This window comes from Caretta caretta, chromosome 7 (genome assembly GCF_965140235.1).
Source record: "Caretta caretta isolate rCarCar2 chromosome 7, rCarCar1.hap1, whole genome shotgun sequence".
NCBI lineage: Eukaryota > Metazoa > Chordata > Testudines > Cheloniidae > Caretta > Caretta caretta.
Window position 1 is genome coordinate 54,628,336 of NC_134212.1, and position 17,942 is coordinate 54,646,277.

The 17,942-nt window shown below is 48.3% G+C and overlaps 1 protein-coding gene across 9 annotated transcripts in view; it reads right to left on the reverse strand.

Annotated features, from left to right (window-relative positions):
* Nucleotides 1-17,942, reverse strand: part of NDST2 (N-deacetylase and N-sulfotransferase 2) — a 234,919-nt gene that overhangs the window by 25,965 nt on the left and 191,012 nt on the right. For all 9 annotated transcript variants that reach the window (XM_048856859.2, XM_048856861.2, XM_048856864.2 and 6 more), the window contains one exon: nucleotides 5,007-6,409. In XM_048856859.2, coding sequence (XP_048712816.2) covers nucleotides 5,007-5,999 — 993 coding nt within the window. In that variant the 5' untranslated portion in view covers nucleotides 6,000-6,409. The remainder of the gene's footprint in view (nucleotides 1-5,006; nucleotides 6,410-17,942) is intronic.

Genomic DNA, 17,942 nt, shown 5'->3' on the forward strand with positions numbered 1-17,942 from the left:
TGTAAAATGAGGTAACTCCCTTCTCTTCATGTGTCAGTATATAATGCCTACATCTGTAATTTTCACTCCATGCATCTGAAGAAGTGGGTTTTTTATCCACGAAAGCTTATGCCCAAATAAATGTTAGTCTTTAAGATGCCACTGGACTTCTTGTTTTCACTGAAGAGAGCTTTTCACTATTCAGCACAAAACCTCTCTCTCTCTCACACACACACACACACGAAGAGAGAAAAGAAAGTGGAAAGGAGACAGGTAAGGAACGGGGGCTCGGGGGAGAAGAAGAAAGAAACAACAAGGCTGAGGGGGAAAGAATGTGCGGAAGAAACAAGAGAGGAGAAAACACAGAGAAAAGCAGACGGGAGGAAAGCAGAGTGCCCAGCTTGGCTCTGAGCTGGTGACAATCCTGCATACTCGCACACAGGACAGACTCCCCTGCTTCGAAACTGCACCCACGGCAACTGGACTGCATCTGCTTTGGGAATTTTCTGCAGTTTTCCCACTGTTGCTCCAGCCGTGGTGTAGCTCAAACAGTGCTAGCAACAGTGGAAGCACTGCTGCAGACAGATCCAAGCATTTTTAGTGCTCCCACCAACGCTAGCACCAGGGGGAAAACTGCTAAATATTCTCTGTTTAGGCAAGGACAGACTGTAGGATTCAAAGGGGTAAGTACCAGGATGCCCCAGCCACTGTCAGACAGTCATCTGAATTCCTTTCTTCTATCTACCTTCACCAGTGACGTGCAATCATTGGCCTACACCAGCTGCTAAGCTACCAGACTCACCAAACAAGACTGCTCACCAAATGACTAGACAACTTGTGTTCTTTTAGAGGTGATCTGCAAAGGAGCAAACATTAGACTTGTGGGTTTGGTTTTGGTTTTTTTGGGCGGTGCTTATTTGTGATGCATAAGGAGGGCCTGAAAGGATTGGGGAGGTTAGATAGAAAAACAGGGTTCTGTTATATTAGAAATATCTCGTCCTGACTTTCAGTTTGGCTGGCAGATTCTGTGGCAGATGGGAGAACTAGCAGGATTATGGATTCGCAAGAGATTGAAAACTGAACGAGTGAGAGGGGAAGGGATTCTCTGAACTCTGGGAAAACTTTTTTGTTGTTAACTATGTAACTCCAATTCTTGACAAACACTTGGGAGAAAAGTTCACCCTATGAAAGGTCCACTCCTGGATTTAACTGAAGGCTGAGAACGCTCCCATGCCAATTTTTCAGCAAGAACAAGTAGTCAAGGGCTAATAACAAGCAGGAATTTTTTTAAAAAAAGAAAACATTCCCCCTGCCCAAGTCACCTATAACTGGCACACATTTGGCCAAGAAACATGGAGGGTTTTCATCCTCCCTGGGGATCTACGGAGTTCCTTGAATGTAGATCTGTGAACTGAAACAGCCTGGCTGAGACAGCAGTCATCTCTGGGACCTGAAGCAACGGTCGCTTCCCAATCTGCCCTCCCTATCTGCTGTCATCTAATCTAAACTTTAAAATAAAGAGCCGTAGTGGTGCAGTAATGTCCCTGAAATCCAGAGTTCATGTTAAAAGCCCAAAGAAACACCAGCTGTTTTGTCACTGTTAGGATCCCCTCCCCTCCCCACAGCACAAGGCCATTAATAAATCCATGAAGTTAGTTCTTGCTTTAAACAAATAAAAATTTTCCTGGTGCTGCAATCACAGAGCCTCTTTTAAATGGATAAATCTGGGCTTTATCTGCTTTGCCTGAGATTCTCCATTTACTGATCTCAGATTATTCCTCCATTTCACAGTTAAACCCAAAATGAAACATCTTTTAGAATTATCTGGTCTGGGTTGGTTTTTTAAATCACTAGAGCAGACTTGTGTCCTGTTTCCAGGGCTTAGGCCAATTGTCTCCTGCTTCCCTCCCAGGGTCAGTGCTCTGCACAGCTAGGAATGGGGTCCCCACCTTTCCCAGTTTGGGGAGGGGTGTCCTGGCTGGGATAATGTAGACCAGTGTCCTTTGAGCTAGGCTTTCATGACACCTGAATGTCCCAAAACACAGAGCTGCAACTGGGATTCACAGTGCCTGGGGCAAGGTATAAGTGCAGCCCCAGGGTGAGCTGTGTACAAATACAGAAGTAATTGTTTGGCACATACTGTCAGCAACCACTTAGCAAAACAATTAATGATTTACTTACAATACCTGCCCCTTGTTTCACTGGTCCAAGGCTTGTGCCTTCTCTCTCTCCCCCTTTGTGTTTCCCTCTTTATCTCCCTTCCACCCTCATTTCCTCTTATTTTACACTCCAAAAAAAATTTCAGTTTTTCTTTCACATTCACAAGATCTTCAGGAATTATTGCTATTTCCCATATAAAAAAACAATTAAAAAAAAAAGGTCAGCACACAAAGTAGCAACTCATACTGAACTCCCTGCTGACACAGAAACAACACAAAAGACAGTCAGTTCCCTTGTGAGAGACAATTTTACCAGAAGAAAAATTAGGTGGGAGTAACCACACATATGACAGCAAGCCATGTAACACTGAACAAGACCACTTTTCTGCACATAGTAAGAACCAGTAACACTTTGAAGGAGCCAGAGGATGGGGCTGAGACTTTTAGTCTAAATTCCATCAATTACAGTTTCAATGGATGGCAGAGTAACTTTGAGGAGGATTAGATAGATGTTTAAGTATTATAGGGCAGTTCTTAAATAATAGATGAGATATTGATAATTGATGAAGTGAGCTGTAGCTCACGAAAGCTTATGCTCAAATAAATTTGTTAGTCTCTAAGGTGCCACTAGTCTTCCTTTTCTTTTAGATGAGATATAGTAGCTCAGCAGGATAGCCTGATCACTTCATTTAAAGTCCCTGGTTCTCTGCGTTAGGTAAAAGCACATACAGTACAAGGGCAATTGCAGAAACACAGGAAATGCCACACCTAAATAGATTCCTGTCCAGATTCCACCTCACTCTCTCCCTGTCCTGTCCTTTTCTGACTCCTTCCTCAGTTATGTCATCATCACTCAGTCATGCAGGGCCACGATCAACAAACCCCCAAAATGGCCCCCCTCAGACTCCTCCCCAGCAGTGAGGCCAAGGGGAGAGCGCCTGGCCTGAGCTCTGGGAGCTGCTCTGTGCATCTCCCCCAACCCTTATTCCCGTGTTGCTGGACACTCCTTACTCCCTACACAACAGGTTATCTGCAGAACTGGGGGTGCACGAGCTGAGAAGAGTAGGTGAGTAACCTGAGGAGAGGAGAGAGCTCCCCACTCTCCCAGGTGCTGTTCTGAAAGGTCACAGGAGGGTTAAACACTAGACTGCAGCAGTTTTATTGGTTGGTGCCCCAGGTGCCAGCCTTCGGGGCTGAGAGAGGACTACAGGCCTCTCTGCATGTGATGCTCTCAACAGAGGCTGCTCAGATGAAGATGGAGCACTGCATTTTGGGACCCCCATGGACTCCATCACTATACTAAAGATGAGAAAGAGTAGACTGCTGCAGTCATTCTCATCTTTAACCTACAAGTGCTATTTCTGAAGGAATTATGTGCCATGCGCTTGTGCAGAATTCATGTCCCTCGCAGATTTCTTTGCTTCCCTGCAGAAAAATGACTTTCTGACAGGGAAGCAAAGGGAAGCTCCAAGAGCGGTCACGCACCCCTCCCTAGTAGTGCAGATAGATCATTTCAGGCACCCGGAGCAGCTGGCGGAGAGGCAGATCACCGCGGGGCTAGGGACACCCCAGCCGGTGGCTCCTACCCTGTGCCAGGATCAGCTGCTAGTCTTGGCTGGGCTGGAGGTGGACGAGGATAGGACTTCTTCTTCCTATGCAAAGAGTGGCTGGGACTGTGTCAGACCCACCCCCAGAAACCTCCCCCTGTTGCAGGAAGCTCAGCATCCTCTCCTGCTTCCTGCCTTTATTGCTCCTCAGCCATGGAGGGAGGGATCACTGTAAAAGGAGCTGCTCCCCCATCCGCTCAACCCCTGTGCATCCGGACCTCCCATACCTGGATCCCCCAGCCAAACCTCACCCTGTACACCCAGAACCAACTCCCCCGCCACCAGCCCTCGATACCAAAACCCCATCCCACTGAACCTCAACCCCTGCATCTGGAGCCCCCCCTGCACCAGACCCCCATCTCTGCCTCCAGACCACCCCCCAACTGAGCTCTCTGCACTCAAACCCCCACCATGATGAGCCCCACCCCCCTGAACCAACCTGAGCCCCCACATCTAGACCCCCACCCCAACAAGCCCCACTCTCCCAGCACCCAAGGCCCCCCACACCCAGACCCCGCACTGAGCCCCACTCACCTTCACCTGGAATCCCCTGCAGAGTCCCATTGCCCCTGCACCTGGAACCCCGCAACGAGCCCTTGTGCATCCGGATCCCCCCACACCTAGACCCCCCCACTGAGCTGCCTGCACCCAGATTGCCCCACACAGAATCCTCTCATCCCACACCTGGATGCCCCCCACACTGAGCCCCTCCATACTTGGATCCTGCCTGGTTGAGTCTGCCTGCCCCACACTTGGTGCGCCTGGCACAGAGGGGCAGGGCCCCATTGTTTCTGGGGAAGGCCCAGGCCTTGTGCTGTGTCAGACGTGGGTGCAGCCTCATCACTGAGTCCATGTCCCAGGGGAGGGGAGGGGCTGCAGGGTGATCTCCCACCTTCATGCAGCCAGTGGCCTGTGCTCCCACTGCCATGCTGCAGTCTCCGCATTTATTTATTGACAAATAAAACTTGCAGAATTTTAAAATACTGTACACAGAATTTTTAATTTTTGGTGCAGGATTCCCTCAGGAGTAAAGTGCAGCCCATGAGGACTACAAGTCCCAGAATGCAATGCTGCATCTTGATCTGGACAGCGTCTGTTGAAAGCATCACATGCTGGGACATGTAGTCCCCATGGACTGCAGTTCTATGATTGCAGCAATCTTAGGGGCAGCCCTGCGGCTCCTGGCAGATTGCCAGTGCAGCCCTTGATTGGACCCAGGGGCCATATTTAGGTGCCATTGGGTTATCCCTTCAGGCTTTACCTCCACATCAGACACCTTCATGCGAGTGCCCTCTTTGCCCACGAATATGTCATCGATGTCCACGAGGATGTAGCGGTCAAGCGTGAGACAGAGGCGCTTGCCAGTCAGGTAGGCAATGGCATCCACAAAAACAAGTTTGTGCAGCCAGAAGTTGAGGTTATTGCCGAAGAGGACCCGCTGGATCCCGTCATGCAGACCCAGGTCCTGCACGACAGTGGCATGCAGTGCTTTGTGGGTGGCCAGCTGAGGAATGGACTCTGAAGACTTTGTGCTGGCCAAGAGCACAGGCTCATAGGTGCTGTGGTTTGACTGGAATACAGTCCAGTCATCACCGGGCAGGGGACCCTGCTCCACCTCATTGGCCCGAGTGATGTAGAGCAGGGGGGCACTAGGGTTGATGTGATAGTCCCGGAGCCCTAGGTTAGAGTGTAGGAAGAGGGGGAATCCCTTGAGCTGAGCACTAAGCAGGCTGTTCTCATTGGCTTTGAAGAACCCTATAATCCCCACTCCATACTCCACACAGTATTTGTCCAGCAGCTCCCGGTTCCAAGCATCTAGGTTCACATATTTAAGGACATTCTCATAGATGATAAGAGCATAGCGGCCCCTGTCCTTGTCTGTCAGGGTGGGCATATCCCCCTTGCCAGGGGCAATCTCTGTCCTGTATTTAAACCGGCTGGATTCCAAGATGGCCACAATTTCCTGCCCCAGCTGGGAGTAAATGCTTTCCACAAAGACTAGCACCACAGGTTCAGTGCGCGAGGTGTCAACGGATTTGGTGAGCCTCCAGCTGGCCCGGGGCGGGATCGGGGGCCTGTGCTGGTTGCTGCAGTCGCTGAAGGGCAGGGGCGGTGGCTCCTTGATTTTGGGGCTGTTGGTGACATAGTAGGCCAGGAAGCACATGGAGATCAGGCTGAAGGCAATGAGCAGCAGGATCAATCTGTGGAGCTCCAGCTGTCGCACGTGCCGCACCACTTTCCACAGCTGAATCATGGTGAGGCGGGTGGCCCACCCCCTCCTCAAGCTTTGCACTCAGGTCGCCCTGGAGATCTCCAGCGCCACCGTGGCAGCATCCAGCAGCAGCTCACAAAGAAGAAACAGTGGCTGCAGAGCAAGGGAAAACTAAAGCGAGCAGCTTCTAGACTAGACTCCCAGGGATCTGCCATTTATCTCAAGTAACCATGGTCCTCAATTCCCATCGCTCCTCTGTGTGCTTCCCCCGCCGCCACTCCTCTCTCTCAGCCAAGTCCTAGGGAAGATGAGGTGTTTTTAAACACCTTTGTTTCCAAGCCCAAATCAGTCAGCCATCCTGTGCGCTGTGTGTGGAGCCGGGGAATCCCACCTGGCAGTCTGTTCCTCAGCTAGCCGCTTGCCATTCACATGATGGCACCTTCTAGCTATACCTGCAGTTAAAGAGAGAGACAGACTTTCAATAAGTGTTCATAATATTTAGCAGGCTACAGGGGCTCAAAATGGTGGGATCAGAGGGGCTGGGGTAGCAGGTGGGCATGGAGGCAGGGGAAGGGCAGTCACAGATCAGCCCAAGCTGCTGGTGGTAGGAAATGCACCATCAGTAAAGGAACTCAGGTGAGCTGAGGAATGACTCCGTTGGGCTTTCTAGGAAGGGATCTGCAGGGAATAGAGATGGTGCTATTCCCTCTGCTGGGATTCTCATACACTGTGATAACAGGAGCCTGCAGCATTTGATGTCCCCCACCCCTCCTTGGGCCATCTAGGGTACTGGGCACAAGAGAGGAATCCCCTTCTACCCAAGCCTCCCTCTCACAAGCAGCAGCACGTGGGCCTCACTTCCCCCCTTTTAACCTACTCCTGTCATAATAATGTTGCCCCTCTTCCCTCCCTCCCCTCCGCCACCCAAATTGCCTGCTACCTTGTGGACTCTAGAGCTACTGCGGTCCCCACTCCCAAGGGAAAGCCTCTCCAATTGCAGCTAGCTCTCTCGCTCCTCCACCCTTGGAATGACACCATCCCAGGTTCCCTGGCTCCTGCTTCGTGAGGCTGCCCTGACTCCAACAGGAGACCCTGCTCCTCCTGAGCTCTCGAACTAATGAGGCCTTCTCGAGTCCCAAGGGACGCTGTTATTTTAACAACAGAGGACACCTACTCCCCACATGCATACCATGAGCTATAGAAAGCAAAGGCAGGGACAGCAGTTTCATTTTTATACGTGAGGAGGATGCCCAGCGGTGATGCCTTTCCCCAGCATAGGAACTCTGATGCTCAGACGAGTCGGCCAGCTTTCATTTGAACATATATATACTCTGCCAGTGATATGTGCCTGACTGACAACCTTGGAGACTACTGATCTCCGTAACAGGCTCCTTGATTCATCACCAGTGCAAACCTTCCCATGGTACCAATGTGTCTCATATACTGATCTGGGGGCCTTCCCTAGGGCACCTCTAAGGATGAGAAGGGAGTTCAATTAATCTTTGATCTCTGCTGAGACTGCCAACAAGGTCAATTAGTGCCAAGTGACTGGATAGTGATGGGGTGGGAACACCTGCTTACATCTCCCACTTCCCTCTCCATTTCACATAGGCCACTGAAGAGCATCATGCCATCTTTCAGTCCCGCACAGCCCGGGTGCATTTGAGCCAGGTTACAGGTTAAAGCTGTATATCTCATTACTGATCCCCAGCTCTCCTGTCATTTTTATACCAGCAGCCTTGTTTCACCACATGCTGTTATTTTTGCAGGAAAAGATCCCCACAAGGACAGACAAGCACCAATCCTTCCCAGATGCAAACACCAGGGAACTTACAAGATCTGCCCTGATTTCAAAATCACTGCTTCTGTGTCTTTCTCCTTGCCAGAAAAACGGTTACCTAATGCAAAGCAGCTTCCCAGGAACTCACAGGATACAATTACATTTGCTGGGGAGTACATGGATCTCACTCACTCTCATGCACACCCACCCCTTCCCAGCCAGGCAGATGCTGAGCAAGCACCAGGGCCCTGTCACAAGGAAGTACCAGATGTCCCACACTGAGTCAGTCACATGTTCACAATAAGCTCTTTCTGAAAGTCACAAATAAACCCGAAACACACAGATGCACAATGCACACACAAACATTCCCTCCTCACCCTATGCAACTGGCAAGGCACATCACAGCTGTTTACCAGCAACAAGGACAAGAGAAATGAGGGGCTGCTGAAGTGGACCATTCAGCACCTTTTCCCTGTCCCTCCCTCTTTTTAGCCTTTTTGCTTTGATTTTTATTATTCTAATGTACTTGTATTTCACAACAGAAAAAAACTACATCAGGGAAAAGATCAATTCACAGCTGGGGCCAAAAGTCAAACTGTAAAGGTCCCCACCAGGCTAGTTTCTAAACTCTTGGTATTACTTGAGACAGAGATGACAAAGCAAGTGGGTTGATAAAGATATAAATATACAGCACCACCACCTTTTTACCTGCGGGATGGGGTCAGAATGCTCTTTACTAACATTAAAATTCACAGTGCCTCTTGATCTCAGCTCACCAAGGCAGGGACCACTTCTTTGCATGTGTCTGTGCAGTGGCTAACACAGTGAGGTGCCAAACCTGATAGAAGACATACTTTACACATGGGGAAACTGAGGCACAGGAAGGGTGACTTGCTCAGGGTCACAGTGGAAGGGTGAGGACTAAGAGACCCAAGAATCCTGCTTCCCCATCTCCTGCTGTAATCCTAGACAGCCCTCTTCACTGACAGAGCTGGATTCGGACACAGCTGCCCAGCCAGCAGGGAGATGCTGCATTGCCTTCATCACAGACACACTGACTATTTTGGAAAGCCTGGATTCTAGAAAAGTATACTGGGGGAGTGGGGGGGGGCTCAGCACCTCTGAAAATCAGGCTCTTAAGTGTCTCAAAGTCAGACATCCAAAAACTCAACACCAAAACTCACTGGCCCTGATTGAAAAACAATCAAGAAAATGACTTTTCTGCCTCCACTGTGAGCCTTCCCACGCTAACTCTGCAAAGGGGGCCTCAGCACCATCACCTTCTTGTTTGGCACCAGAACTCTGGAGGCACTTTACATTAAATGAGACAGCACTGAAAGGAGCCAGTGTTCAAAAAAGGGAGGACAGTAGCTGGACAGAAAGAGCCAATGTGTTATGTCCTTTCTATAAGGGAAGTTCCTGCTCTACAGTTGGGTCTACCAGGCATTACAACCCACATATCAATGGGCATTAATTGCTATGAGAAACGCCCTTTACTCTGCTTACAGAAATGCACTTCCCAAGCCCACTCAGGTCCTTGGTTACTCAATCCTGCCTGTGAGAAGGGGTTTTAGGACTGAGAAGCCAATTGCACACCACAGAGCTCAACTTTTCCTCATCCCCCCGCCTTGGGCTGCCACGGAACACACGTCATCTCCACATACACGGCACAAGAGTTTCTTCCTGCAAGGATGGCTTTAAGAAGAACGTAAGGAGGTATCTGTAAGCCAAGGAGCCCATGGGCTCCACACAGAGGTTAACAAATAAATGCTGACTGGACAGAATTTGCAACCTAGAGGCCACTAGAAAGGAAAATCCCACAGTGCCCGAGGCACTGATCTTTAGGGAAGCCTGACAATGCAACCTCAAAAAACAGCCTGGAAAGCAGCACTAGTTCACTTCCCTGGTTCTATTCACCCATCTATTCACCCTCCCCGTCAGTGCTGAACCATGGCTCTCTACAGCACAGCACTGCACCTTCGGTCTTCTGGTTATACTTCTCAAAAGGAGAACTGGAAGACAACTGGATTGTTCTTTTTAAAGTTGGGGTGAGCTGGGATTTAAGTTACCCTGCTGCACCTGCAGTGCCCAGCTGAGGGGCACGAGGGAGGGATACCCCCTGCACTGGGGACTTCTGAATCATGTGAGTGTTTGGATAACAATGACTCCATTCAATGGTCCAGCAACGCTCCCAAACAAGCCCCCATTTGTTACATGGGTGAGCGCAAAAAAACAAGTTAAAAAGAGGCCTGTATCAAATCGCTGCTCAAGAATCTGTCAGTTCTGATCTCTCTAACAAGGCCTCCCAGCCAGAGGGCATGCCAGCTGGCACACCCCGCACTGAGCTCTTTGGGGACTGTTCAGCTGGTTTAGTTAAGAAAGAAAAAAAACATAACAAAAATTACATCAGAAACGGTGAGGGAGGCATCCAGCAGCCACCCCTACCCAAACTGCAAAGCCCAGGCCGATTTCCAGGGGGAGGAATTAAACAGTTCCCTCTTACAGAAAAAGAAATTACCTGTCCTTTCCTGTATAGTGGGTCAAACTCATGAGGATCTAACATTTCAGAAATATCAAGTTCATGGAGAAGTCAGGGTCTGTTCCAGTCTGGGTGTAAGTTTGCCAAGACTGCTTGATCTCAAAAGGTATAGAAGCAGGAGGTCAGAATGTGCAGCCAGGACTAAAAATTACATTAGTCCAAGGTCCCAGACTCACTGTGTTCAGTCCTGCCACAGACGCACTGCTAGATGAATGCGCCAGTGACACTTCTAAGGTTAGCTATCTCGCAAATCTCCAAGGTTAAACCAAATGCTTTGTACCACTTTGAAGCAAAGATTCTCAATTCCACAGCAACACACAGCGTTAATGTCAAATTTCAGCTGTTTGTGAAATAAGGAGTACTAAAATCATATTGCAACTGTCGTAGTATAAAAGCAGAATAGGAATCAGAATGATGTGGTTTTAGATCTGCTATGCAGCCATCTGCAAAGGCCTGGAAATTATTTTGCGGGATCAATCCAAAAGCTTTCAAGATCAGTACATGTTCCTAATCCCTGGCTCTGAACCAGTGACCAGAAACAGAGAAGGTCAATCTCCACATTGAGTGCACAGAAACTGAACCCATCTGGGATTCATGGTGTGCCCAGGGACAGGGGAGGTATCAACAGTTTGATAACATCAGCAAGAACTCCTGTCATGTATGGGATCCACCTTCTGACTGCACTACAGAAGGCTCACTGCCCAAGGAAACAACTTTTCTGGTGCAACGTTCCCTCCCCCAAACCCACCGGTCATTAATCATCATTTAATGGATTTCTAGACCCCACAATGGCAGGCTCCTCTCCTTTGTCAAAGGACTCCAGTTCTATGCTCTCCTCCCTACACTTCCTATGCAAGAAGAGCTGCTCTGGACACCAAAGACATAGCACAAACTGGTTTATACAGTAGTTACAGAAGGAATCTAATTGATTTTCTAGTCCATTCATTCCACCTTAATACACCATCTCCCAGGGAACACCGCATTTCCTTTTTAAGAATAAGCATTTTTTAAAGTAGAAATTCCAAATTCTTGGTGCCATCAGGATAAAAACAAAACAAAAGTCAACTCCACAGTGGAGCAAAACTGTGAGACACCCCTGCCTCTCCATTCCTCTACAGCTGGATCAGCACTAGGATCTGGAACTACCTGACAATGGTTACCACCCATGCATGACACTCCCTCTCCTGTGGCTGGGCAGTGTCTGGTCACTAGTGTAGACAGGGCTTGTTTATTTCCAACTGCAGAATGAGCAGTCAGCCATTGAGTAGGCAGGAGGCTGATTACTCTTTGTGTGACAGGTAATGAGCCTGATGTGGTCTCTGTATGCTGTGTGTTCAAACAGCTCATTGTGAGGGTGAGGGGTAGAGCCATAACGGACACTGATTGCCAGCTAGAGCCAAAGTCTTGGACAGACAAGGCCCAAAGAATGGAGAGCTCTGGCAGGAGATCAGCTCAAGCAAGAAGAACCAGCAGTTGCTGCTCTGACAGATGCTGAGACAAAATCAAACCAGTTCTGTGATCTGCCTGGGCGAGTCACCCTGAGGAGACAGGCTTCTTCTGGCAGGGATTCAGGGTAAGTGGGAAAGCTGCCAGCTGGCCGACAGGCCCAAAGGCAACATGAGGAGAAGGGCTGGAAGAGGAGATAGCAATTACTTCTCTTCAGACAGGTGTGTAACTTCACACCCCCTGCATTAGCACAGCCTGCATTAACTCCGCCCAGGGCAGAACAGAAGGGAACTGAGCAGTTGCCTAGAGCTCAAAGTCACACTGCCAGATCTCTGAGATGCTCACTAATCTGCAGCAGGGCAGCTCCAAGCTATTTGCCAGGGGTGCGGCTGCACAGGACCCCATGATTCCCGGGGTCTCTGGCTGTCAGCAGCTCCTTCCAGCACACTCTTCTGACCTCCCACTCCCATGACTGGCACCCTGATCAAAGCCACACACTCCTCCTGGCCTCACCCCACTGACACACACTCCAAGGACATCCTCCCAGCTGTCAAAAATCTTCCTGATATGTACCTTCACCCAGGCCAGCTGCCAGCCCAGGCCCCACCAACCTGCTACGCTGATTGCCTCTATGGTGTCGCTACACTACAGTTGACCTGACTCATCTTCCTAGGCCCAGGAATTTCAGACTGTTGCATGCACTGATGTGCCGCTGGGGTTGGCTGTCAGCACAAGCTCCTACCTGTGTCGCACGAGCTGGGAGGGGAAGGCAGTCTGTCCCTGTCTGGCATCCCAGATGCACAAATCAGAAAACAAAAGAAACCTTTACAAACAAAAATTAGATACTGCAGCATTCAGCAATTCTGAGTGCTACCTACCCCAGTGAAAGGAATGCAAGGAGGCAGCTTGCCAGCTACACACATTGGCTGGAATGAAAAGGAGAGTGTGTGTATGTCCTGGCAAAGCAAGTGCATGGAAAGGTCAGTGCTCTCAGCAGCTGAAATGATGTAACTGCTCAGTGGCTGACCAAGCCCTGAAGTTAGAAAGAAGCGGGATTTCCCTCACAGCTTAGGAGTCACAGGTATCCAAGTGGAACTTTCAGTTCCTCACCTTATATGTGACAGAGCTCTCACTTCAGGATATTAGACCATTCCAAAGGCTTTATCCCTTTATTCTGGGATTAGCTTCCCTTCTCTCCTCTGCCCTTCCTCACTCTCTCAGATCCCCACACCAACTGCTTGGAGTGGTGGGGAGGAGGAACAATGCACAGGCTCCTTGTTCCCTACACAAAGACAGAGCAGTGAATGATGCTCCCCAGCCCCACCTGAATGATGAGTCAGGTCCCCCCCAAACCTGGGATATTTCCACACTAAGCACAGGTTCCCCAGTACACTAGCCATCAACCCAAATTCTTTATCATGTAAAATCCTTCCGGTTTGGACATGAGCACAGGAAATAGCTGCCATGCCTTCAGCACTAGATATGGACAAGGATCTAACCTCCATTCCCTAACACGCCTCTCTGCCGCCACTCAGACAGAAGACTGGTGAAGAGGAGAAACAGCTCCCTCTGCAACCAGCCTCTGACAGATAACCTAACCAGGCAGGGAGATGCAGCAAGCACCAAATATGGGAGTTCAGCAGACCTGAGGTGTCTCAAGTGGAACACCCCGCTGGAGCATCCAAAATCAGGACCACTTTCAAAAGTTTGGCTCTTAATAGACATGAGACCAGTCCAAACGTCTTACAGCTTTTCTCTTTGCTTTGAGTGTTTCCTCTTAAAATCCCATCTTTAACCACCAAGATCAAGCCTAGTCTGTGTTCAGTCTCTTCTACATCCCTGCTGAGGGGCTGTGCCTTGCACTGACCCTGACAGAGGGACTCCAGGATCTAATATGTCTTTCCCATCTTGAACATCTCGGTGCATACAACAGTAGGAATCAGTTATATCAGAACTGTCACACTGAAATCTCTTGTGAGATAGAGGAAAAAAGCTCCAGCAGAGGGTGAAAACCGCCGGAGAGGCCCCCATGCTTACTTGCTCTTGTGGTTTAAACCTTGCAATTACAAGGGAGCCACAATTTGCTTAGGTATGCAAAAGAACAAGTTGCGTGGCTGTGTACCAAGGCTCCTTCCCGCTTGCCATGGCTGGCTCGTATAAGTAGAAAGCCTCCAGCAGGCAAAGCACACAGTTAAAGGGATGTTTGTCTTACCATTCGGTTCTCGATGGGCAGACCTCCAGCTCAGCACACAGCTCCCCAGTCCCTTTGGGGTAGGAGCACTGTTAAATATAACCTGGACTATTTTCTTTAAAGAAAAAGAAACCACATCCTGAGCCCAAGCAACCCCAGCCACCATTCCACGGGATGCATATGTGTTTTTCAAGGTCTCTCTTCAGGGAAGAAAGGTGGCCACCATGGAAGCCCCATCTGTGGAAAGATATTAGGGTTCTATGGCCATTCTCTTCACCACATGGTCAACTCCCCAACAATATCTGCCCCACAGGGGCCTAGATGGCAGGCAGGTGGGGGCCCCAGCCCAGGTCTGAGCTACAAGGGGGACCTTGCACCTGGAGGAGAGTCCAAGGCCTAGTTATGAAGGGTATCAGTCTTCAGGCCCAGCTACAGTGGTGTCTGGGACACAAAGGGATCCAGTGTAATTGGTCAAACTTGAAAAGTGGCGTGAAGCTGGCAACATTAGTCATTGCTAAATCAAGCAGCAATTTCAAGCCCCAATCCATTTGCTTCTTATGTCCCAAACTCCATTAAATAATGCACTGGGATTTGATACACAAAATGCACATTTGGCAGGTTTCAGGCTACTCTTAACTTTGTGAAGGCATGTTAGCACTGCAGAGATAGAGGGATGCAGTATGACAAGCAGCCTGGGAGAGGATCCCAGCGCCAGGAACAGAAATTCCCTTCACCACCACACACAATAAAGCTGTGAAAGGTGTCTAACACCGTGGCACAACCTATCCCCACTATCTCCTCTGCTCTTCACACATGGTGTCTCCCATGCTACAGAATCCCCTAGGGTGTGAAATCTCCCTGTTACCCTGCAAATTCAGAATCTCGGGGATAAGCGTATGCTGCTGCTACAGCTTTTGCAGACTGGGCCCAATGTGCAGAGCCCAAACTGGGCCACTGGGGGTCCATATAGTCACATCCAGTAGCCAGGGCTAGCTTCAGTATCTCCAGACTCAATAATGTTAAGGGGCTAGGAGAGGAAAGATTTATGATCCTCTTCCAGAGAAGGGGTGAGCTCTCCCAAGAAAGCTTATAACACTGATGTTGCATACTATGTCACTGCTATAGGCTCTGGTGCTGGCTATTGCTTTAAAAGCAGCTGACAAAACATGTCAGGGAGGTGGGGAAATGTAAAGTACCTCCCTTATAGTAAGGTCTGCTTTGGTCTGGTCTCCCTTTAGAGACGGTCTCATCAAAAATGAAAAGGAACAGGATTCTATTTAAGCTTTTCATACCTGTCTAACCAGTTTCTGGGAGGTTACTATTGTTTATTAACTGAAATACACTAGTACCCAGAGGCCCCAGTTGAGATCAGAGTTTCAGTAGCCCGGTTGCAAACAGCGTACACTCTAAATTAAGACAAAATGCAGTAAGCGGGTGTTACAAGGAAGGGAAGAGAAAGGTGAGGATGACCACGGTTATGGTGACAGGAAGGTGAGTTACACAGACTAAGGGCTTGTCCACACTATACAGCTTTTAGCGACAAGGCTGTCTCTACACAGCCTTGTCACTAAAAGTCAGCATGTGTGAACGTTCTCTGTCGGTATTTTGTTGGCACTGTTGTTGAAAAAATACTTCCAAGCCCGAGAGTGGCAGTAGCTTTGTCAGCAGGAGAGCGGTCCTGTCGACAAAGCCACATTCACAATGTCGCTTGCATTGGCAAAACTTTTGTCTTTGGTGGGGGGCTTTTTAAAGTACCCGTGAAAGACAAAAGTTTTGTCGTCAAGGTCGCAGTGTAGACAAGCCCTTAGTCAGGCAAACAATCTGCAGGCGTGAGGGGAGTTTGGGTTATTTAAAGATATAAACAGATGAGAGACAATGCATGTCATCAGTAATCTCTGCTGCCTTGCCTGTATCAGTTAGAGGCATCATTTCAGAAACACTGGGGGTGGGGGTGCGTGCAAAACTGTGTCAGCATATGGAACATTATATGTGATTATACGAGATCCTGCAAAGTCGGCCCGAGGGGGGGGGGGAGAAGTAAAGCACATAGACTTATGAAAAGCCAGTGGGGGACAAACCAAAGTTGCGGGGGGACAAATACCTCCTCCTTGCCCCTTAGCAAATGGCATCCCTGGTGTCAGCTGCCTGTTTTTCGCAGGCAGCATGGCAGAAGTAAGTCTTGAGGAAGGATCTGGAGGAGGACAGCATAGCAGCTTGGGGAAGAGGCATGAGAGACAGTGCGAATGCGCCTGCTGGAAGAGCAGGCATATGGGTAATAGAGAGCTGGAAGCTATTGTTAAATTTGTCTTCCTCTGTGTGGGTGGAATTATTTCATCTTTCAAACCATCTGCACTCATAATCATTAAAAAAAAATCACAGCAATGCAGGCAAACACAGTTACTCCCACAGTACAAGGTTTGCCTTGCCATCACATTTACCCCTACTCCCTACGAAAAATCCAATACCCCGCTTTTACGAGTGAACTCCCACCACACAGAAAGGTCCTGTGCTTAGACACTACTCAACCAAGGGTAGATAAAAATCATGATTTAAAAACAATAAATAAAAGCACTGGATTTTAAATTTAAATAATGATTTTTATTTAAAATTGATTTTGTAATTACATGTTGCTAGCTCTTCATTTTCTTCACATTTTACAGACTTTAATTGCCCAAGTGGGTGTTTTGTTCTTGTTTCTTTAACTAACGAACAGCAAGTACAATTTTTTATTTCACTTACAGATTTTTTTCTACTGTGAAATTTCACATTTAAAATGCTGCTCTATGCTAAAAAGACAAATCCAGGGCCTCATTAATGTCATTACTGCGAGAACAACTAAAACTGAAACACAAAACTGCCAATAGCCCGTACTATATCTACAACCAAAACCAACATCTGGATACTGAACTTCCACAAGTCAAGCAGCTTTGATACTGTGATCAGCCTTTGCTCCTCCATCAGCCTTTGCATTTCCTACTAAACTTGGTTAAAGTACAGACAGCCCAAACAATTTTCACTGTTAATACTGAAGCAATTTTATTTGGCAGATTTTGTGCCACTAAGAAAAAAGTTCTTAATAAAAGTACAATTGTAGCCTGTGATGTTGAAAACACTTACACAAATGCTTAATTTTAACTTTGAAATCAATGGGGCTATTCATATGAGTACACTTACATACCTGCTTAAGTGTTCGCAGGTTCCTTAATTTTCAATATTTGTTTTTTTGCCTATGGTAGTTTTGTAAATTCAAATAAGATACCCTACCAGCAGTGGCTTAAATAAACCACAAAAAACACAGCATTTACGGCTTAGTTTATTATAAATTTAATCAAACGGCAATAACACACATTTTCAAGTTCATTTTACAAAGCCTCAACCTGATGTAAATCAATTATTTAAATTGCCCTGCACTCGACTTTGGATTGGGGAGGATAGGAGAAGCTGGAAAACAGAATCCCTCCACAGACAGGGAGGCAGATTTCAGCCTTATTGAGGAAGACAAAACTCCAAGACCCGCTAGAGCAGTGGTCCCCAACCTTTCTTGTGGGAATAGCATATTGCTGAAGACTGTGGTGGGCGCTGGACACCCCATTGCCGAAATGCCGCCAGCGGTTAAGAAGTGATGCAGCCGAAATGCCGCTGAGAAACTGCAACACTTCTCGGTGGCATTTTGGCGGCGGGGTGTCCTGTGGGCGCACCAAAATGCCCCGATGGGTGCCATGGCACCCACGGGCACTGCATTGGGGACCCTTGTGCTAGAGAATGGAACCAATCTGTCTCATTCTAGGCTTTGTTTTCTTCAACATGTAAAACACGAGCTGACAACTGCACCCAGCATTTGTATCCTGGTATCCAAGCAGCTAATGCAGCATGATCACACCAGTATAGTGGGTCTCATGCTCTTCCTTGAATGTTTTCAAAGAAGAGATGTGTTTCAGAGTGTAGAGGGTGGGAGTTCATTCCGCACAAATATCTTAACAACAACGGACTCTTATGTTTACATTGTATCTTTCACTTTAAAGGATCCCA